This window comes from Argopecten irradians, chromosome 6 (genome assembly GCF_041381155.1).
Source record: "Argopecten irradians isolate NY chromosome 6, Ai_NY, whole genome shotgun sequence".
NCBI lineage: Eukaryota > Metazoa > Mollusca > Bivalvia > Pectinida > Pectinidae > Argopecten > Argopecten irradians.
The window spans coordinates 47,077,312-47,100,637 of NC_091139.1; the positions used below are offsets into that span (position 1 = coordinate 47,077,312).

Sequence of the window (23,326 nt, forward strand, 5' to 3'; positions counted from 1 at the left end):
AAAGAGGAGGTACGATGTAACAGTAGCCCCATTGTCTGGTGTGTGATATGTACGATTCATAACGAGGAGGTAGATGTAACATGTAACAGTAGCCCCATTGTCTGTGTGTGTGATATAAAGAGGAGGTACGATGTAACAGTAGCCCCATTGTCTGAGTGTGTGATATAAAGAGGAGGTACGATGTAACAGTAGCCCCATTGTCTGAGTGTGTGATATAAAGAGGAGGTACGATGTAACAGTAGCCCCATTGTCTGTGTGTGTGATATAAAGAGGAGGTACGATGTAACAGTAGCCCCATTGTCTGAGTGTGTGATATAAAGAGGAGGTACGATGTAACAGTAGCCCCATTGTCTGAGTGTGTGATATAAAGAGGAGGTACGATGTAACAGTAGCCCCATTGTCTGAGTGTGTGATATAAAGAGGAGGTACGATGTAACAGTAGCCCCATTGTCTGAGTGTGTGTGATATAAAGAGGAGGTACGATGTAACAGTAGCCCCATTGTCTGAGTGTGTGATATAAAGAGGAGGTACGATGTAACAGTAGCCCCATTGTCTGAGTGTGTGATATAAAGAGGAGGTACGATGTAACAGTAGCCCCATTGTCTGAGTGTGTGATATAAAGAGGAGGTACGATGTAACAGTAGCCCCATTGTCTGAGTGTGTGTGATATAAAGAGGAGGTACGATGTAACAGTAGCCCCATTGTCTGTGTGTGTGATATATAAAGAGGAGGTACGATGTAACAGTAGCCCCATTGTCTGAGTGTGTGATATAAAAAGAGGAGGTACGATGTAACAGTAGCCCCATTGTCTGAGTGTGTGATATAAAGAGGAGGTACGATGTAACAGTAGCCCCATTGTCTGTGTGTGTGATATAAAGAGGAGGTACGATGTAACAGTAGCCCCATTGTCTGAGTGTGTGATATAAAGAGGAGGTACGATGTAACAGTAGCCCCATTGTCTGAGTGTGTGATATAAAGAGGAGGTACGATGTAACAGTAGCCCCATTGTCTGAGTGTGTGATATAAAGAGGAGGTACGATGTAACAGTAGCCCCATTGTCTGAGTGTGTGATATAAAGAGGAGGTACGATGTAACAGTAGCCCCATTGTCTGAGTGTGTGATATAAAGAGGAGGTACGATGTAACAGTAGCCCCATTGTCTGAGTGTGTGATATAAAGAGGAGGTACGATGTAACAGTAGCCCCATTGTCTGAGTGTGTGATATAAAGAGGAGGTACGATGTAACAGTAGCCCCATTGTCTGAGTGTGTGATATAAAGAGGAGGTACGATGTAACAGTAGCCCCATTGTCTGAGTGTGTGATATAAAGAGTAGGTACGATGTAACAGTAGCCCCATTGTCTGAGTGTGTGATATAAAGAGGAGGTACGATGTAACAGTAGCCCCATTGTCTGAGTGTGTGATATAAAGAGGAGGTACGATGTAACAGTAGCCCCATTGTCTGAGTGTGTGATATAAAGAGGAGGTACGATGTAACAGTAGCCCCATTGTCTGAGTGTGTGATATAAAGAGGAGGTACGATGTAACAGTAGCCCCATTGTCTGAGTGTGTGTGATATAAAGAGGAGGTACGATGTAACAGTAGCCCCATTGTCTGAGTGTGTGATATAAAGAGGAGGTACGATGTAACAGTAGCCCCATTGTCTGAGTGTGTGATATAAAGAGGAGGTACGATGTAACAGTAGCCCCATTGTCTGAGTGTGTGATATAAAGAGGAGGTACGATGTAACAGTAGCCCCATTGTCTGAGTGTGTGATATAAAGAGGAGGTACGATGTAACAGTAGCCCCATTGTCTGAGTGTGTGATATAAAGAGGAGGTACGATGTAACAGTAGCCCCATTGTCTGAGTGTGTGATATAAAGAGGAGGTACGATGTAACAGTAGCCCCATTGTCTGTGTGTGTGATATAAAGAGGAGGTACGATGTAACAGTAGCCCCATTGTCTGAGTGTGTGATATAAAGAGGAGGTACGATGTAACAGTAGCCCCATTGTCTGTGTGTGTGATATAAAGAGGAGGTACGATGTAACAGTAGCCCCATTGTCTGAGTGTGTGATATAAAGAGGAGGTACGATGTAACAGTAGCCCCATTGTCTGTAACAGTAGCCCATTGTCTGTGTGTGATATAAAGAGGAGGTACGATGTAACAGTAGCCCCATTGTCTGAGTGTGTGATATAAAGAGGAGGTACGATGTAACAGTAGCCCCATTGTCTGAGTGTGTGATATAAAGAGGAGGTACGATGTAACAGTAGCCCCATTGTCTGAGTGTGTGATATAAAGAGGAGGTACGATGTAACAGTAGCCCCATTGTCTGAGTGTGTGATATAAAGAGGAGGTACGATGTAACAGTAGCCCCATTGTCTGAGGTGTGTGATATAAAGAGGAGGTACGATGTAACAGTAGCCCCATTGTCTGAGTGTGTGATATAAAGAGGAGGTACGATGTAACAGTAGCCCCATTGTCTGAGTGTGTGATATAAAGGTAGAGTAGAGTACGATGTAACAGTAGCCCCATTGTCTGAGTGTGTGTGATATAAAGAGGAGGTACGATGTAACAGTAGCCCCATTGTCTGAGTGTGTGATATAAAGAGGAGGTACGATGTAACAGTAGCCCCATTGTCTGAGTGTGTGATATAAAGAGGAGGTACGATGTAACAGTAGCCCCATTGTCTGAGTGTGTGATATAAAGAGGAGGTACGATGTAACAGTAGCCCCATTGTCTGTGTGTGTGATATAAAGAGGAGGTATGATGTAACAGTAGCGCCATTGTCTGTGTGTGTGAGGAGAACACCACTGACACTCATTGTCTGTATGATTATTCCTATCGGCTCTGTTTACTCTTACATCATACCTCTAAAGACTCCTTGTGACAAACGAACCTCGTCACCTGATAGGACTGTAAATATATTGTCCGAGATAGACTTCCATCTGATGCTGAATAGTTCACACTCGATATTTATTTATAAAAATAGAATAACAGTCTTGTTACTTTCATATTGTCAATTAGCGTTAATACCTTATCATTTTAGAAATCCTTTGGTTTGTGTGTGTATTGTCCTAGACAATCCATCGATGATTCAGGTAAGGGAAAGTATCATCAAACAGATTGCTTATTTAAAGCCACTGGCAAACTGACCTTTATTTCACATTTGCATGAACCATGGTCAATAATTTGCGCAAATAATTTAGTTGTTGGAATCGCGACGCAAGCACCCTGACCTGAATAAGACACTTTGCGAGACGGCGGCTGTGACCGAACCAGGGAAAAGTTTGACTTGTAAAGACTTCCCTGTATAGCATAAAAGAAAATTTCTCTTAATTCTCTGAGCAAAACATGTTGGTACAATGGGTAGTCGGATATCAAAGTTCAAAAACAAAATGAATCCTTAAACTGTTGGTTTCCAATTTCCCTTATGTGGTCACGTGGACATCCAATTAACCATCGTGATAACAATCTGATCCCAATGTACTTGTATTATATCAGACATCACATTGACAGATACCACCCAATAAAGATATAGGAAAAGTAAAAGTCCTTATGCATTTGTTAGTAAAGTAAACGTAGAGTAAATGTAACAAGACGGAAGATATTTGTAAATTACTTCTTCAGTCGTTTTCTTCTTATTTATAAAATCTATTCTCCTTAATGTTTTTCTTGCAGTAAAGTGCTACTCTTAGAATACAGAAAGTATACACAAACTCATGCATTACAGGTAGTTGGATATTGGGTGCTTTGTAATACATTTACTGTTTAAACATTTTGTTTTGGTTCGGATTTATCTCGAATTCACAAATTTAGTATATTAAGTACATAATTATCCTGAAACAAGCCTCGTCTGATTTTGATAGGAGTCTCTGTGTCTGTATAGCACATTCAAATGTCTAAGCCAATCAGACTTTAGAGAACACACTAGTAAGATACGTAATAGGGGATACTATACTGAGTAGTTTATACCAAACTTCCATTAGACTTCGTACGAAATCCACTTTATAATGTTCACTGAAATTGATTTAATGTAAGCCTTTCTATTTAAAACCATTGTCGTTTTGTATTTAGCTTTCAGACACATTTTGGAAAGCAACGTAGAATGTCCCCAAACTGTTCGGAGCGATAATGTCGCTTTCAAAAAAAAATACGTCATAAAAGTATTTCTGAATTCAGTGGCAATCCGGCGGCCTATCATGTCCGTGGTTACATCAAAATTGAATGTGTGATCATTTATTTTTTTTTATTTTGAAAGAATTACCTCATGATCTGGCTAATTATCCCTTGGACAGGCACGCTTTCTGAGGACAACGCCATCAGTAATGTTTACTGATAAACGAAAAGTTAAAACTTTACAATGGAGTGGAATAAAGAAATTAAACAGGTGCTCATTTTGATATTTAATCTAAAGCAATTGCCTCGAGCATAGCGAACACCGAAGTGTTCGTGATGTGATCGTGATATATCATACTACGAAGGACCTAGAACACCGTCAACCTTGTTTTGAATGAATTTAGTAGGAATACATCAATTCGTATCTGAATACACATTTTCTTATATTCAACTGAAACCATAACATATTTTATCATGTAACACACGCAACTATATATCTTCTTACTTTTAGCATTGGTGTTAGCTTATACAACAACTCAATAAAATATTAAATACTTGTCTTATAGAAGTCCTTGACCTACTTCTGGGGATCTATATTTGTAACAAGAGATTCTGCGTAAAAGGGGAACAAAGTCTTGAATAAAAGAATAACGCATACATATGCTTTATTACATTACAGTTATCAATTTGAAAAGTAAAATATCTATACCAGATATTTCACATCAATTGTATTGGAATTGGATCAAACATGACATCTTTTCGATTTCAAAGAGATCAGTTATGTTACAAATATTTTCAGAAAGGTGATAATAAAAAATGAGATATTGCAAGGTAATAAACAGGGAGAACCTTGAATTATTTATTTAGATATTGTCTCAAATTCCTCATAATGAAAAACACTTAAAATATTGAGATGGTTATACTATCCATTCCATGTACTGAAATACTGAAACAGAGAAAAAAGTTAAAGATAACACGGAATACAAATCCAACAAGATGTTCCTGAGGATAAAGCGTCTTTATTGACATCAATCCAAAAACGTATCGCTGGATTGTAAAATCAGTAAAATCACAAATAAGAATGTAATCAAAATGTGGTATAATATACTGAATACGTCTATCTTGCTTTCAGCTCGTTTTAAATCGGCGATTTTCTTTTCGGTGGCGGGAATTGATGACAAACAACTAGAAAATAAATACAGTGATTTAAATAGTGACTCCCTAATGTGTGCCTAACATCGCGATGTAGAGATGTTAAAAAGGAGGAGAACATACAATCACATAAATTGAAGCTAATGATAATATACTTACAACACACATTACAAAAGGGGATTTGATATAAAAATAATGATAAATATCTTTGGATCAATTGTCATCGTAGCGAATGATTAAAGGACAATGAAATGAATCTTTAACCCAAAAAGGTACGATTATGAATCAATTTTAAAAGTTTTCACTTTATTACTTATTCATGAAGTGATTGAGGCGTTTTTCATCTGAACACATACTTTTGGATTTGGATCATGAATGACTGAACATCATTACCAATGACTATCATGCTGCCTAGAACTACCTTCCATGGATGACTAAACATCATTCCCAATGACTATCATGCTGCCTAGAACTACCTTCCATTGATGACTGAACATCATTCTCAATGACTATCAAGCTGCCTATAACTACCTTCCATGGATGACTTAACATCATTCTCAATGACTATCATGCTGCCTATAACTACCTTCCATTGATGACTGAACATCATTCTCAATGACTATCATGCTGCCTATAACTACCTTCCATGGATGACTGAACATCATTCCCAATGTTTATCATACTACCAAGAACTACCTTCCATGGATGACTGAACATCATTCCCAATGACGATCATGCTGCATATAACTACCTTCCATGGATGACTGAACAACATTCCCAATGACTATCATACTGCATAGAACTAACTTCCATGGATGACTAAACATCATTCCCAATGACTATCGTACTGCATAGAACTACCTTCCATGGATGACTGAACATCATTCCCAATGACTGTCATACTGCATAGAACTACCTTCCATGGATGACTGAACATCATTCCCAATGACTGTCATACTGCATAGAACTACCTTCCATGGATGACTGAACATCATTCCCAATGACTGTCATACTGCAATAGAACTACCTTCCATGGATGACTGAACATCATTCCCAATGACTGTCATACTGCATATAACTACCTTCCATGGATGACTGAACAACATTCCCAATGACTATCATACTGCATAGAACTACCTTCCATGGATGACTGAACATCATTCCCAATGACTATCATACTGGCATAGAACTACCTTCCATGGATGACTGAACATCATTCCCAATGACTGTCATACTGCATAGAACTACCTTCCATGGATGACTGAACATCATTCCCAATGACTGTCATACTGCATAGAACTACCTTCCATGGATGACTGAACATCATTCCCAATGACTGTCATACTGCATAGAACTACCTTCCATGGATGACTGAACATCATTCCCAATGACTGTCATACTGCATATAACTACCTTCCATGGATGACTGAACAACATTCCCAATGACTATCATACTGCATAGAACTAACTTCCATGGATGACTAAACATCATTCCCAATGACTATCATACTGCATAGAACTACCTTCCATGGATGACTGAACATCATTCCCAATGACTGTCATACTGCATAGAACTACCTTCCATGGATGACTGAACATCATTCCCAATGACTGTCATACTGCATAGAACTACCTTCCATGGATGACTGAACATCATTCCCAATGACTGTCATACTGCCCTACCTTCTCTTTGATGTCGGTAATAAATCACAGTACAGAAGACAGTGTCTAGTTTGCTGATCAGCCGTTAATCAGTTGTTTCATTATTCCTGTATCCATCATTCTATTAAAGTCATTGATAAAAAGTAAAGTATAACTCAGGAACCCCATGGGCGTATTACGTCGATATGTGGTACCACGTCAATACATAGTCTCACAAGGTAATATATCATATATCCTTAGCAGGTGAGAAAAACATTAAAAAAAGGAAAAGACTCGCGCTAGACAGTGACGCCATCAATACATGCGGCGACCATTTTTACGCACAGCGACTTTCATATCATCTGAATTTTCACCATTTCTCGTTAAAGTATGGAGAAAAAGAATCAAACCCTCGTGAAAGATTTTGTCCATCAACCCTCGGCAAGCCTCGGGTTGATTAAGCCTCTGGTTGATTAGCCAAAATCTTTCACTCGGGTTAAGATATTCCTGTCCACCTGACAGACCCATGTAGGTTTATATTATACTAACAGTTTACACAGAGATATCAATGATGGTAACTTACTTCCTCTTGACCTATTTCTCATTTTTCAATCATTCTAGTTTCCTCGGGAAACACGTGTAAACAAATCCCATTCGATGGTTCAATATATTGCATCGCTACTATTAAGATACGTTTCTGTAAACATTATCAATCTGTTTTAGTGATTGGCGGAACTGTAATCACGATTCTCTGTCTATATTCAATGACGGGTTATTTATGATAGCGATCATAATATTGTACCAAACATACTTCAGACGACACTGAGAGTTAATTAAAACGCTACATCTTAGTTTATCTTCGATGGAGACAGTATACTCCCAAAGATCTAGCGTAATGGTTATAGTGTAATGTGAAAAAGATCATTTCGCAATACGATATTGTATGCTGTTAAGGAATGATGCGTTCTCCTGTTGTAATTTATATTGTACAATCTGTTAAAATGATCTAAGTCGTTCGATTGCCATCTTAATAAAGTGTCAACTCGAGAGATCGACACTGTCAACATCAACACAACGTATGTGTTCCGAATGTACTTTCCTGTTCACTACACAGAAAACATTAGGGGGGAATCTGTGCTATCTTGGAAGTCGAACCGACGTCACGAATTAAAACGGCCTATATCTTGAGAACGATTAACACGTTTAGGCAATTAAGATCTCCTGTGACTAAGTTGGTATTAAGTATCGCTACCGAATCAGGATATTGGCTATCTTCATAATCCCCAAATTGATTACCAATCCTGCATGTAGATTTCCGGGGGACTAAATTAATTCTATAGTGCATCTGTGTACGACATCTACGATAGAGTACTGTCTATTTTCTGACGCTGTTGTTAAACTGTAAGAGACAATGTATTCTATAGACATTTTCTGAGAGTTGATGTAACAGTGTAAGAGACAATATATTCTGCTGATATTTTCTGACGTTGTTGTAAGACTGTGTAAGAGACAATGTATTCTGCTGACAATTTCTGACATTGTTGTAAGACTCCGTAAGAGACAGTGTATTCTGCTGACATTTTCTGACGTTGTTGTAAGACTGTGTAAGAGACAATGTATCCTGCAGACAATTTCTGATACTGTTGTAAGACTTTGTAGGAGACAGTGTATTCTGCTGACATTTTCGAATGTTGTTGGTTTTAGAGTGCGTTGTCGTGATATAATGTTGATATATTGGAAACATACCATTGAGATTTATACATACCGATTATATAGAAGGAAGGTTGCTCTCCTCTGGTCATTGACTTATTATAATTCTTGTTTGGTTTGACGAGGAGATTACAAACAGCCGTTGAACCACTATTTTTTAATCATTGTCTCTCGTTTATCCGCTATGTATGGAACTCGGGACCTCCGGCTAATGTCTTAGAACGATCAGGCTAAGAAGTTCTACCTAGTCGAGAGGTATATTGCAGCTCATATTCATCAGGATTGCGTATATTGAAAATTGTTACCATATATATATATAGGCATTTAACTGCTTTAAGGTGGAATGTGGGCGAATGAATACGCCAACGGAATAATTAAGCATTCATGATGAATCACTTCATTCAATTGTTGTCCAATTGCCATTCGTCCTGTCATAACTGTCAACTGAAAATCAGTTAAACGATCAAATGAATGGATTGACCAACACGATTAATTTGAATTCATTGCCCCCGTTTTGTAGTCGAAGTTTTACGGTACGATAACGACTAGTTTCTATTTGTTATTAATGACATCATACCGACATGCGTCTTTCTGGTGTACATTGGGAATAAACATGGGTTACAAACGGCCCAACTGCGTGAATGTAAATACCAGGTCACCATTACATAACTAGCCAGAAGTATCGAGAAAACAGTCGTATTAGGATGAAGATGATACTTTGACCTACTGAACTACGACATCGTGATATATAGGGCAGTAGTACTAGCCAGGACTATGGTATCATTGTCAATACAGCGATGTCTTACTGGGATTAATGTCAAGCTGATCCGTCTCCATACCCATATGTAATTAATGCTTTTAGTCAGTACATCATATAGTGGGTATCGACATAACACAAAAACATCACCCAAACCATACTTTTTATATTAAAAAAAATGCGTATTAGAAGTACTACTCATATGTCGGAGACTAAATTGCGAATTATCGAACTTTAGATGGTAGGTTGTACAAGTAAAACGCAAACGAATGCATCTGTTGAGCAGAAGCTCGCCATTTAAGATGTTAGCTTTGGTTTCATTTTTCTATCTTTTGTATGACTGATAAATCCTAAAGTCACATCTGGCTATAGATGTTAAATTTTTTAAAATAGATACTAAGTGTAAAAATGCTTTCTGAAATTTGCTTCATTTGTACAATGACGTCCATCAATATGTTCTAATAAAATACTGATAAAACACGATACCGAACAGAACGAATTTGCATTTACAAAATCAAGGTTACTTTTAAAACAAATACAAACATAAACGTATACAAAATGCTTTGATTTAATAATTTCTTGTTTCCTATGTAATGATCGCTGAGTTTCAAGCTATGTGTCGGTATACCGAGTGTACTTTCTCTGTTGTAGGGATGTGTTTGTATACCGAGTGTACTTTCTCTGTTGTAGCTATGTGTCTGTATACCGGGTGTACTTTCTCTGTTGTAGCTATGTTTCTGTATACCGAGTGTACTTTCTCTGTTGTAGCGATGTGTCAGTATACCGAGTGTACTTTCTCTGTTGTAGCTATATGTCTGTATACCGAGTGTACTTTCTCTGTTGTAGCGATGTGTCTGTATACCGAGTGTACTTTCTATGTTGTAGCTATATGTCTGTATACCGAGTGTACTTTCTCTGTTGTAGCTATATGTCTGTATACCGAGTGTACTTTCTCTGTTGTAGCGATGTGTCTGTATACCGAGTGTACTTTCTATGTTGTAGCTATATGTCTGTATACCGAGTGTACTTTCTCTGTTGTAGCTATATGTCTGTATACCGAGTGTACTTTCTCTGTTGTAGCTTTATGTCTGTATACCGAGTGTACTCTCTGTTGTCTCTGTTGTAGCTTGTTGTCTGTATACCGAGTGTACTTTCTCTGTTGTAGCTATATGTCTGTATACCGAGTGTACTTTCTCTGTTGTAGCTATGTGTCGGTATACCGAGTGTACTTTCTCTGTTGTAGCTATATGTCTGTATACCGAGTGTACTTTCTCTGTTGTAGCTATGTGTTTGTATACCGGGTGTACTTTCTCTGTTGTAGCTATGTTTCTGCATATCGAGTGTACTTTCTCTGTTGTAGCTATGTGTCTGTATACCGAGTGTACTTTCTCTGTTGTAGCTATGTGTCTGTATACCGAGTGTACTTTCTCTGTTGTAGCTATATGTCTGTATACCGAGTGTACTTTCTCTGTTGTAGCTATATGTCTGTATACCGAGTGTACTTTCTCTGTTGTAGCTATGTGTCTGTATACCGAGTGTACTTTCTCTGTTGTAGCTATGTGTCTGTATACCGAGTGTACTTTCTCTGTTGTAGCTATGTGTCTGTATACCGAGTGTACTTTCTCTGTTGTAGCTATGTGTCGGTATACCGAGTGTACTTTCTCTGTTGTAGCTATGTGTCGGTATACCGAGTGTACTTTCTCTGTTGTAGCTATGTGTCTGTATACCGAGTGTACTTTCTCTGTTGTAGCTATGTGTCGGTATACCGAGTGTACTTTCTCTGTTGTAGTTATATGTCTGTATACCGGGTGTACTTTCTCTGTTGTAGCTATGTGTCTGTATACCGAGTGTACTTTCTCTGTTTTAGCTATGTGTCGGTATACCGAGTGTACTTTCTCTGTTGTAGCTATGTGTCTGTATACCGAGTGTACTTTCTCTGTTGTAGCTATGTGTCTGTATACCGAGTGTACTTTCTCTGTTGTAGCTATGTCGTGTTCTTGTGTATACGAGTGTACTTTCTCTGTTGTAGCTATGTGTCTGTATACCGAGTGTACTTTCTCTGTTGTAGCTATGTGTCGGTATACCGAGTGTACTTTCTCTGTTGTAGCGATGTGTCTGTATACCGAGTGTACTTTCTCTGTTGTAGCTATGTGTCTGTATACCGAGTGTACTTTCTCTGTTGTAGCTATGTGTCGGTATACCGAGTGTACTTTCTCTGTTGTAGCTATATGTCTGTATACCGAGTGTACTTTCTCTGTTGTAGCTATGTGTCTGTATACCGAGTGTACTTTCTCTGTTGTAGCTATGTGTCTGTATACCGAGTGTACTTTCTCTGTTGTAGCTATGTGTCTGTATACCGAGTGTACTTTCTCTGTTGTAGCTATGTGTCGGTATACCGAGTGTACTTTCTCTGTTTTAGCTATGTGTCGGTATACCGAGTGTACTTTCTCTGTTGTAGTTATATGTCTGTATACCGAGTGTACTTTCTCTGTTGTAGCGATGTGTCTGTATACCGAGTGTACTTTCTCTGTTGTAGCTATGTGTCTGTATACCGAGTGTACTTTCTCTGTTGTAGCTATGTGTCGGTATACCGAGTGTACTTTCTCTGTTGTAGCTATGTGTCTGTATACCGAGTGTACTTTCTCTGTTGTAGCTATATGTCTGTATACCGATTGTACTTTCTCTTTTGTAGCTATGTTTCTGTATACCGAGTGTACTTTCTCTGTTGTAGCTCTGTGTCTGTATACCGAGTGTACTTTCTCTGTTTTAGCTATATGTCTGTATATCGAGTGTACTTTCTCTGTTTTAGCTATATGTCTGTATATCGAGTGTACTTTCTCTGTTGTAGCTATGTTTCTGTATACCGAGTGTACTTTCTCTGTTGTAGCTCTTGTCTGGTATACGAGTGTACTTTCTCTTTTAGCTTTTTCTCGTATAGCTGGCGTCTCGGTCCGTTCCTGTGTATAAGAGTGTACTTTCCAGAATGTGTCCATGATCTGTTCTGTGATGACCCTCACAGTGATGACGTGGAACGGTAAGTGTTTTTACCATATGTATGTACGGTATTTGTGTCATTTACCATATGTGTGAATGGTAAGTTTCTGTTGTAGGGGGTGTACGTTTGTTCTTTACCATATGTGTGCTGGTAAGTCTTGGTCCGTTCCTGTGTAATGGCATACGTTTTATATCCAGAACGGTAAGTGTCCATGATCTATGTTCTGTGTTGACCCTCACAGTGATGAGCGTGGAACGGTAAGTGTTGTTTACCATATGTATGTTACGGTATTTGTGTAAGTGTGTTTACCATATGTGTGTGAATGGTAAGTGTTGTTTACCATATATGTATGAACGGTAAGTGTTGTTTACCATATGTGTGAATGGTAAGTGTTGTTTATCATATGTATATGATGGTAAGTGTTATTGACCATATGTGTGAACGGTAAGTGTCATTTACCATATATGTGCGAATAAATGTTGTTCATCATATGTATGTACGGTAAATTTGTTATTTATCATATGTGTGAACGGTAAGTGTTGTTTATCATATGTGTGAACGGTAAGTGTCGTTTATCATATGTGTGAACGGTAAGTGTTGTTTATCATATGTGTGAACGGTAAGTGTTGTTTATCATATGTGTGAACGGTAAGTGTTGTTTATCATATGTGTTACGGTAAAGTTGTTGTTTATCATATGTGTGTGAACGGTAAGTGTTGTTTATCATATGTGTGAACGGTAAGTGTTGTTTATCATATGTGTGTAGGGTAAGTGTTGTTTATCATATGTGTGTACGGTAAGTGTTGTTTATCATATGTGTGTACGGTAAGTGTTGTTTATCATATGTGTGTACGGTAAGTGTTGTTTACCATATGTGTGTACGGTAAGTGTTGTTTATCATATGTGTGTGTACGGTAAGTGTTGTTTATCATATGTGTGAACGGTAAAAGGGTTTTTTCATAGGTGTGAACGGTAAGTGTTGTTTATCATATGTGTGTAGGGTAAATTTTGTTTATCATATGTATGTACGGTAAGTGTTGTTTACCATATATGTGAACGGTAAGTTTTGTTTATCATATGTGTGTACGGTAAGTGTTGTTTATCATATGTGTGAACGGTAAGTGTTGTTTACCATATGTGTGTACGGTAAGTGTTGTTTATCATATGTGTGTACGGTAAGTGTTGTTTATCATATGTGTGTACGGTAAGTGTTGTTTATCATATGTGTGTACGGTAAGTGTTGTTTACCATATGTGTGTACGGTAAGTGTTGTTTATCATATGTTTGTACGGTAAGTGTTCGTTTTTCATATGTGTGAATCGGTAAGTGTTGTTTTATCATATGTGTGAACGGTAGTGTTGTTTATCATATATGTGAGACGGTAAGTGTTGTTTTATCATATGTGTGTGAACGGTAAGAGTTGTTTTCCATATGTATGAACGGTAAGTGTTGTTGATCATATGTGTGTATGGTAAGTGTTGTTTATCATATGTGTGTGAACGGTGGAGTGTTTTTTACCATATGTGTGTACGGTAAGTGTTGTTTATCATATGTGTGTACGGTGGTAAGTGTTTTTTATCATATGTGTGTGAACGGTGGAGTGTTGTTTTTTTCATATGTTTGTTCGGTGGAGTGTTGTTTATCATATGTGTGTTCGGTGGAGTGTTTTTTACCATATGTGTGTTCGGTGGAGTGTTTTTTACCATATGTGTGTTCGGTGGAGTGTTTTTTACCATATGTGTGTTCGGTGGAGTGTTTTTTTTCCATATGTGTGTTCGGTGGAGTGTTTTTTACCATATGTGTGTTCGGTGGAGTGTTTTTTTACCATATGTGTGTTCGGTGGAGTGTTTTTTTACCATATGTGTGTTCGGTGGAGTGTTTTTTACCATATGTGTGTTCGGTGGAGTGTTTTTTACCATATGTGTGTTCGGTGGAGTGTTTTTTACCATATGTGTGTTCGGTGGAGTGTTTTTTACCATATGTGTGTTCGGTGGAGTGTTTTTTACCATATGTGTGTTCGGTGGAGTGTTGTTTACCATATGTGTGTTCGGTGGAGTGTTTTTTACCATATGTGTGTTCGGTGGAGTGTTTTTTACCATATGTGTGTTCGGTGGAGTGTTTTTTACCATATGTGTGTTCGGTGGAGTGTTTTTTATCATATGTGTGTTCGGTGGAGTGTTTTTTACCATATGTGTGTTCGGTGGAGTGTTTTTTACCATATGTGTGTTCGGTGGAGTGTTTTTTACCATATGTGTGTTCGGTGGAGTGTTGTTTACCATATGTGTGTACGGTGGAGTGTTTTTTACCATATGTGTGTACGGTGGAGTGTTGTTTATCATATGTGTGTTCGGTGGAGTGTTTTTTACCATATGTGTGTTCGGTGGAGTGTTTTTTACCATATGTGTGTACGGTGGAGTGTTTTTTACCATATGTGTGTTCGGTGGAGTGTTTTTTTACCATATGTGTGTTCGGTGGAGTGTTTTTTACCATATGTGTGTTCGGTGGAGTGTTTTTTACCATATGTGTGTTCGGTGGAGTGTTTTTTACCATATGTGTGTTCGGTGGAGTGTTTTTTACCATATGTGTGTTCGGTGGAGTGTTTTTTACCATATGTGTGTTCGGTGGAGTGTTTTTTACCATATGTGTGTTCGGTGGAGTGTTTTTTACCATATGTGTGTTCGGTGGAGTGTTTTTTTACCATATGTGTGTTCGGTGGAGTGTTTTTTACCATATGTGTGTTCGGTGGAGTGTTTTTTCATATGTGTGTTCGGTGGAGTGTTTTTTACCATATGTGTGTTCGGTGGAGTGTTTTTACCATATGTGTGTTCGGTGGAGTGTTTTTTACCATATGTGTGTTCGGTGGAGTGTTTTTTACCATATGTGTGTACGGTGGAGTGTTTTTTACCTTATGTGTGTTCGGTGGAGTGTTTTTTTACCATATGTGTGTTCGGTGGAGTGTTTTTTACCATATGTGTGTTACGGTGGAGTGTTGTTTACATATGTGTGTTCGGTGGAGTGTTTTTTACCATATGTGTGTGTGTACGGGTGTGTTTTTACCATATGTGTGTTCGGTGGAGTGTTTTTTACCATATGTGTGTACGGTGGAGTGTTTTTTACCATATGTGTGTTCGGTGGAGTGTTTTTTATCCCATATGTGTGTTCGGTGGAGTGTTTTTTTAACCATATGTGTGTTCGGTGGAGTGTTTTTTACCATATGTGTGTTTCGGTGGAGTGTTTTTTACCATATGTGTGTTCGGTGGAGTGTTTTTTTACCATATGTGTGTTCGGTGGAGTGTTTTTTACCATATATGTGTACGGTGGAGTGTTTTTTACCATATGTGTGTTCGGTGGAGTGTTTTTTACCATATGTGTGTTCGGTGGAGTGTTTTTTTTACCATATGTGTGTTCGGTGGAGTGTTGTTTACCATATGTGTGTTCGGTGGAGTGTTTTTTTTACCATATGTGTGTTCGGTGGAGTGTTTTTTACCATTATGTGTGTACGGTTGGAGTGTTTTTTACCATATGTGTGTTCGGTGGAGTGTTTTTTTACCATATGTGTGTTCGGTGGAGTGTTTTTTACCATATGTGTGTTCGGTGGAGTGTTTTTTTACCATATGTGTGTTCGGTGGAGTGTTTTTTTTACCATTTGTGTGTTCGGGTGGAGTGGTTTTTTACCATATGTGTGTTCGGTGGAGTGTGTTTTTTACCATATGTGTGTTCGGTGGAGTGTTTTTTTACCATATGTGTGTACGGTGGAGTGTTTTTTCACCATATGTGTGTTCGGTGGAGTGTTTTTTACCATTTGTGTGTTCGGTGGAGTGTTTTTTACCATATGTGTGTTCGGTGGAGTGTTTTTTACCATATATGTGTGTTCGGTGGGAGTGTTTTTTACCATATGTGTGTTCGGTGGAGTGTTTTTTTACCATATGTGTGTTCGGTGGAGTGTTTTTTACCATATGTGTGTTCGGTGGAGTGTTTTTTACCATATGTGTGTCCGTGTGGAGTGTTTTTTAATCATATGTGTGTTCGGTGGAGTGTTTTTTACCATATGTGTGTACGGTGGAGTGTTTTTTTACCATATGTGTGTTACGGTGGAGTGTTTTTTTATCATATGTGTGTTCGGTGGAGTGTTTTTTACCATATGTGTGTTCGGTGGAGTGTTTTTTACCATATGTGTGTTCGGCTGAGTGTGTCGTTTTTTATCCATATGTGTGTTCGGTGGAGTGTTTTTTACCATATGTGTGTTCGGTGGAGTGTTTTTTACCATATGTGTGTTACGGTGGAGTGTTTTTTACCATATGTGTGTTCGGTGGAGTGTTTTTTACACATATGTGTGTTCGGTGGAGTGTTTTTTTACCATATGTGTGTACGGTGGAGTGTTTTTTACCATATGTGTGTTCGGTGGAGTGTTTTTTACCATATGTGTGTTCGGTGGAGTGTTTTTTTACCATATGTGTGTTCGGTGGAGTGTTTTTTACCATATGTGTGTTCGGTGGAGTGTTTTTTACCATATGTGTGTTCGGTGGAGTGTTTTTTACCATATGTGTGTTCGGTGGAGTGTTTTTTACCATAGTGTTTCGGTGGAGTGTTTTTTACCATATGTGTGTTCGGTGGAGTGTTTTTTACCATATGTGTGTTCGGTGGAGTGTTTTTTACCATATGTGTGTTCGGTGGAGTTTCGTTTTTTACCATATGTGTGTACGGTGGAGTGTTTTTTACCATATGTGTGTTCGGTGGAGTGTTTTTTACCATATGTGTGTACGGTGGTGTTTTTTTTACCATATGTGTGTTCGGTGGGAGTGTTTTTACCATATGTGTGTTCGGTGGAGTGTTTTTTACCATATGTGTGTTCGGTGGAGTGTTTTTTACCATATGTGTGTTCGGTGGAGTGTTTTTTACCATATGTGTGTTCGGTGGAGTGTTTTTTACCATATGTGTGTTCGGTGGAGTGTTTTTTACCATATGTGTGTTCGGTGGAGTGTTTTTTACCATATGTGTGTTCGGTGGAGTGTTTTTTACCATATGTGTGTACGGTGGAGTGTTTTTTACCATATGTGTGTTCGGTGGAGTGTTTTTTACCATATGTGTGTACGGTGGAGTGTTTTTTACCATATGTGTGTTCGGTGGAGTGTTTTTTACCATATGTGTGTTCGGTGGAGTGTTTTTTACCATATGTGTGTTCGGTGGAGTGTTTTTTACCATATGTTGTAACGGTAGTGTTTTTACCATATGTGTGTTCGGAGGAAGTGTTTTTTACCATATTGTGTTCGGTGGAGTGTTTTTTACCATATGTGTGTACGGTGAGCAGCGGCGAACACACGGGGTTTTGAGGTCAGGAGGTCAAGCAAATCAGGCGTGGGTCTGAGGCAGCTCTCGAATAAATGGTGTAAAATCCTGCATAATGAGTGAATTTATGAACCCTATTTTCCAGAAAATGATTGAAGCCGTTTAAGGATGTTTATTTTATGGCGTTCATGATACGAGACCCTTCTATATACTTTCGAAATATTCTAGGCCGAGGGATGTAATATAAATTATAATTATAAAATGATATGACACTGTTGTTGTGCCCAAAAACTAGTGCCTACCATGAATATCTTCTTGTTACGCAGTTGGAGGGTATATAATTTCTAAACGGTAAATATCTAAACACAATAATTTCATTTAAGTCAGTTCGTTTATTTCGAATTACGTTGATATCTGTGCATGTATATAGATAGTAAGACCATAATCAATGTTAAGTAAAGGTGGCCAGAACACGTCCGACATTTTAAGGTTTGAGGTATAATGTGATGACGTACATGTTTCTTTCTTGTTATTGGTTATTTGTTGTTTGTATTGTACGCGAACGCGCAAGCAGACTCTGACTGGGGCCATATCACGTGTGGGCCAACTCACCTACATTTAAGGGATTACTTTACTATTACCACCACCCACTAATTACCTGTGATAGGTGAACTAGCCAACCTAATCACCTACCTCATTAAATTACTTTACCCACTACTGTGAACTGTAGATAAACAATAGTTGGCACGTGCTTGAAATGTGAATGCTTTGACCCAGAGATTGATGAATGTAGTACTAATGTCTTGTTAATCCTGACGGACAATGACACATGATCTACCTTATATAAATCTTCTGACAACACCCATGGTGATCTGAAGAAACCATAGTGAACTGTAAATAACTATGGTGAACTGTAGATACCCATAGTGAACTGTAGATACCCATGGTGAACTGTAGATACCCATAGTGAACTGTAGATGCCTATGGTGAACTGAACTGTGAACTGTATACCCATAGTGAACTGTAGATACCCCTGTAGATACCCATGTGAACTGTAGATACCTATGGTGAACTGTACAATACCCATAGTGAACTGAAGATACCCATGGTGAACTGTATATACCCATAGTGAACTGTAGATACCCATGGTGAACTGTAGATACCCATAGTGAACTGTAGATACCTATGGTGAACTGTAGATACCCATAGTGAACTGATAGATACCCATGGTGAACTGTAATACCCATAGTGAACTGTAGATACCTATGGTGAACTGTAGATACCCATAGTGAACTGTAGATACCTATGGTGAACTGTAATACCATAGTGAACTGTGATACCATGGTGAACTGTAGATACCCATAGTGAACTGTAGATACCTATGGTGAACTGTAGATACCCATAGTGAACTGTAGATACCCATGGTGAACTGTAGATACCCATAGTGAACTGTAATACGTGAATTACCATAGTAACGAGAACCATGTGAACTGTAGATACCTATGGTGAACTGTAAATACCCATAGTGAACTGAAGATACCTATGGTGAACTGTACATACCCATAGTGAACTGTAGATACCCATGGTGAACTGTAGATACCCATAGTGAACTGTAGATACCTATGGTGAACTGTAATACCCATAGTGAACTGTAGATACCCTATGGTGAACTGTAGATACCCATAGTGAACTGTAGATACCTATGGTGAACTGTAGATACCCATAGTGAACTGTAGATACCCATGTGAACTGTAGATACCCATAGTGAACTGTAGATACCCATGGTGAACTGTATATACCCATAGTGAACTGTAGATACCTATGGTGAACTGTAGATACCCATAGTGAACTGTAGATACCTATGGTGAACTGTACATACCCATAGTGAACTGTAGATACCCATGGTGAACTGTAGATACCCATAGTGAACTGTAGATACCCATAGTGAACTGTAGATACCTATGGTGAACTGTACATACCCATAGTGAACTGTAGATACCCATGGTGAACTGTAGATACCCATGGTGATCTGTAGGTATCCAAGGTCATCTGCAGGTACCCATGACGAACTGTATGTACCCATAGTGAACTGTAGATACTAATGGTGAACTGTAGATACCCATAGTGAACTGTAGATACCCATGGTGATCTGTAGGTATCCATTGTGAACTGTAGATACCCGTGGTAAACTGTATGTACTATGGTGAAATGTAGGTACCCATGGTGAACTGTATGTACCCATGGTGAAATGTAGGTACCCATGGTAAACTGTAGGTACCCATGATGAACTGTAGTAACCCATGGTGATCTGGAGATACCCATGGTGGACTGTAGGTACCATGGTGATCTGTAGATACCCATGGTGGACTGTATGTACCAATGGTGAAATTTAGAGACCCATGGTGACTAGTAGGTACCCACGGTTAACTGTAGGTACTATGGTGAACTGTAGATACCTTAGTGAACTGTAGATACCCATGATGATCTGTATGTACCCATGGTGAACTGTAGGTATCCATGGTGAACTGTAGGTACCCATGACGAACTGTAGGTACCTATAGTGATCTGTAGATACCCATGGTGAACTGTATGTACCCATGGTGAACTGTAGGTACCCATGGTGAACTGTAGGTACCCATGGCGAAGTGTAGGTATTATGGTGATCTGTAGGTACTATGTTGAACTGTATGTACACATGGTGAGCTGTAGATACCCACGGTTAACTGTAGGTACTATTGTGAACTAGATAGTCACGGTGAACTGTATATACCATGGAGAACTTTAGATACCCATGGTGAACTGCAGATACCCACGGTTAACTGTAGGTACTATTGTGAACTAGATAGTCACTGTGAACTGTAGATACCATGGAGAACTTTAGATACCCATGGTGAACTGCAGATACCCACGGTTAACTGTAGGTACTATTGTGAACTAGATAGTCACTGTGAACTGTAGATACCATGGAGAACTTTAGATACCCATGGTGAACTGCAGATACCCACGGTTAACTGTAGGTACTATTGTGAACTAGATAGTCACTGTGAACTGTAGATACCATGGAGAACTTTAGATACCCATGGTGAACTGTAGGTACCCAAGGTTAACTGTAGGTACTATAGTGAACTGTAGATAATAATTGTGAACTGTAGGTACTATTGTTAACTATAGATACTCATAGTTATGGTGAACTGTAGATACCATGGAGAACTTTAGGTACCCATAGTAAACTGTAGGTACTAACGATGAGCTGTAGGTAACCATAGTGAACTGTAGATACCCATGATGAACTGTAGGTACCATGGAGAAATTTAGGTATTTATGGTGAACAGTATGTATCCATGGTGAACTGTAGATACCCATGTTGATCTGTAGATACCCATGGTGAACTGTAGATACCTATGGTGAACTGTAGATACCCATAGTGAACTGTAGATACCCATGGTGGACTGTAGGTACCCATGGTGATCTGTAGATACCCATGGTGGACTGTATGTACCAATGGTGAAATTTAGAGACCCATGGTGACTTGTAGGTACCCACGATGAACTGTAGGTACTATGGTGACCTGTAGATACCAATAGTGAACTGTAGGTACCCATGGTGAGCTGTAGATACCAATTGTGAACTGTATGTGCCAATGGTTAACTGTAGGTACCCAGGGTGAACTGTAGGTACCCACGACGAACTGTAGGTACCTATGGTGAATTGTAGATACCCATGGTGATCTGTATGTACCCATGGTGAACTGTAGGTATCCGCAGTGAACTGTAGGAAACCCATGACGAACTGTAGATACCATAGTGAACTGTAGATACCAACGGTGATCTGTATGTACCCATGGTGAACTGTAGGTATTTATGGTAAACTATAGGTACTCATGACTAACTGCAGGTACCCATAGTGAACTGTATGTACCCATAGTGAACTGTAGGTATTTATGGTAAACTGTAGGTACTCATGACTAACTGCAGGTACCCATAGTGAACTGTATGTACCCATAGTGAACTGTAGGTACCCATGATGAACTGTAGTTACCAGTGGTGAACTGTAGGTACCCATGGTGAACTGTATGTACCCATGGTGAACTTTAGGTATCCATGGTAAACTGTAGGTACCCATAGTAAACTGTAGGTACTATGGTGATCTGTAGGTACTATGTTGAACTGTATGTACACTTGGTGAACTGTAGAAACCCATGGTGAACTGCATATACCCATGATAAACTGTAGGTACCCATGATGAACTGTAGTAACCCATGGTGATCTGGAAATACCCATGGTGAACTGTAGATACTAACGGTTAACTGTAGGTACTATTGTGAACTAGATAGTCATGGTGAACTGTAGGTACTATTGTTAACTATAGATACTGACGGTGAACTGTAGATACCATGGAGAACTTTAGGTACCCATAGTAAACTGAAGGTACTAACGGTGAGCTGTAGGTACCCATAGTGAACTGTAGATACCCATGATGAACTGTAGGTACCATGGAGAACTTAAGGTACCAATGGTGAACTGTAGACACCCACAGTAAAATGAAGATACTCATGGTGAACTGTATATTCCAATGGTGAACTGTAGATACTATGGTGAACAGTAGGTAGCCATTGTGAAATGAAGGTACCTATGGTGAACTGTAGATACTATGGTGAACTGTAGATACTATGGTGAACAGTAGGTACCCATTGTGAAATGAAGGTACCTATGGTGAACTGTAGATACTATGGTGAACTGTAGGTACCCATTATGAAGTGAAGGTACTGATGGTGAAATGAAGGTATTTACGGTGAACTGTAGGTACCCATGGTGAGCTGTAGGTACCCATAGTGAACTGTAGATACCCATGATGAACTGTAGGTACCATGGAGAACTTAAGGTACCAATGGTGAACTGTAGACACCCACAGTAAAATGAAGATACTCATGGTGAACTGTATATTCCAATGGTGAACTGTAGATACTATGGTGAACAGTAGGTAGCCATTGTGAAATGAAGGTACCTATGGTGAACTGTAGATACTATGGTGAACTGTAGATACTATGGTGAACAGTAGGTACCCATTGTGAAATGAAGGTACCTATGGTGAACTGTAGATACTATGGTGAACTGTAGGTACCCATTATGAAGTGAAGGTACTGATGGTGAAATGAAGGTATTTACGGTGAACTGTAGGTACCCATGGTGAACTGAAGGTACCCATGGTGAATTGTAGATACCTATGGTAAGCTGCATATATCCATGTTGAACTCTAGGTACCCATGGTGAATTGTAGATACCCATGGTGAACTGAAGATACCCACGGCGAACTGTAGATACCTTAGGATAACTGTACAGACCTATGGTAAACTGTAGATACCCATGGTGAACTGAAGGTACCATGGTGAAATGTAGATACCCATGGTGAATTTTAGATACCCATGGTAAACTGTAGATACCCATGGTGAACTGTAAATACCCATGGTGAACTGTAGATACCCATGGTGAACTGTAGATACCCATGATGAACTGTAGGGACCTATGGTAAACTGTAGATACCCATGGTGAACTGTAGGTACCATGGTGAACTGTAGATACCCATGGTGATCTATAGAGACCCATGGTAAACTGTAGATACCCATGGTAAACTGTAGGTACTATGGTGAACTATAGATACCCATGGTGACT

General features: G+C 39.1%; 2 protein-coding genes across 2 annotated transcripts in view; one reads left to right on the forward strand and one right to left on the reverse strand.

Annotated features, from left to right (window-relative positions):
- Positions 1–10,458: 10,458 nt before the first annotated feature.
- Positions 10,459–12,369, reverse strand: LOC138326566 (zinc finger protein 665-like). The gene has a single exon (XM_069272663.1). It carries the CDS (start codon positions 12,367–12,369, stop codon positions 10,459–10,461), a length of 1,911 nt encoding a protein of 636 aa, XP_069128764.1.
- A 227-nt stretch (positions 12,370–12,596) lies between these two features.
- Positions 12,597–23,326, forward strand: part of LOC138326090 (cholecystokinin receptor-like) — a 54,492-nt gene continuing 43,762 nt past the window's right edge. The window contains exon 1 of the mRNA XM_069272230.1: positions 12,597–12,628. Coding sequence (XP_069128331.1) covers positions 12,615–12,628 — 14 coding nt within the window. The 5' untranslated portion in view covers positions 12,597–12,614. The remainder of the gene's footprint in view (positions 12,629–23,326) is intronic.

Bases quoted from the DNA above. Each gene is read 5' to 3' on its own strand.
- LOC138326566 (XM_069272663.1), bottom strand. From the start codon at position 12,369: ATGGACACATTCTGGAAAGTACACTCTTATACACAGGAACGGACCGAG.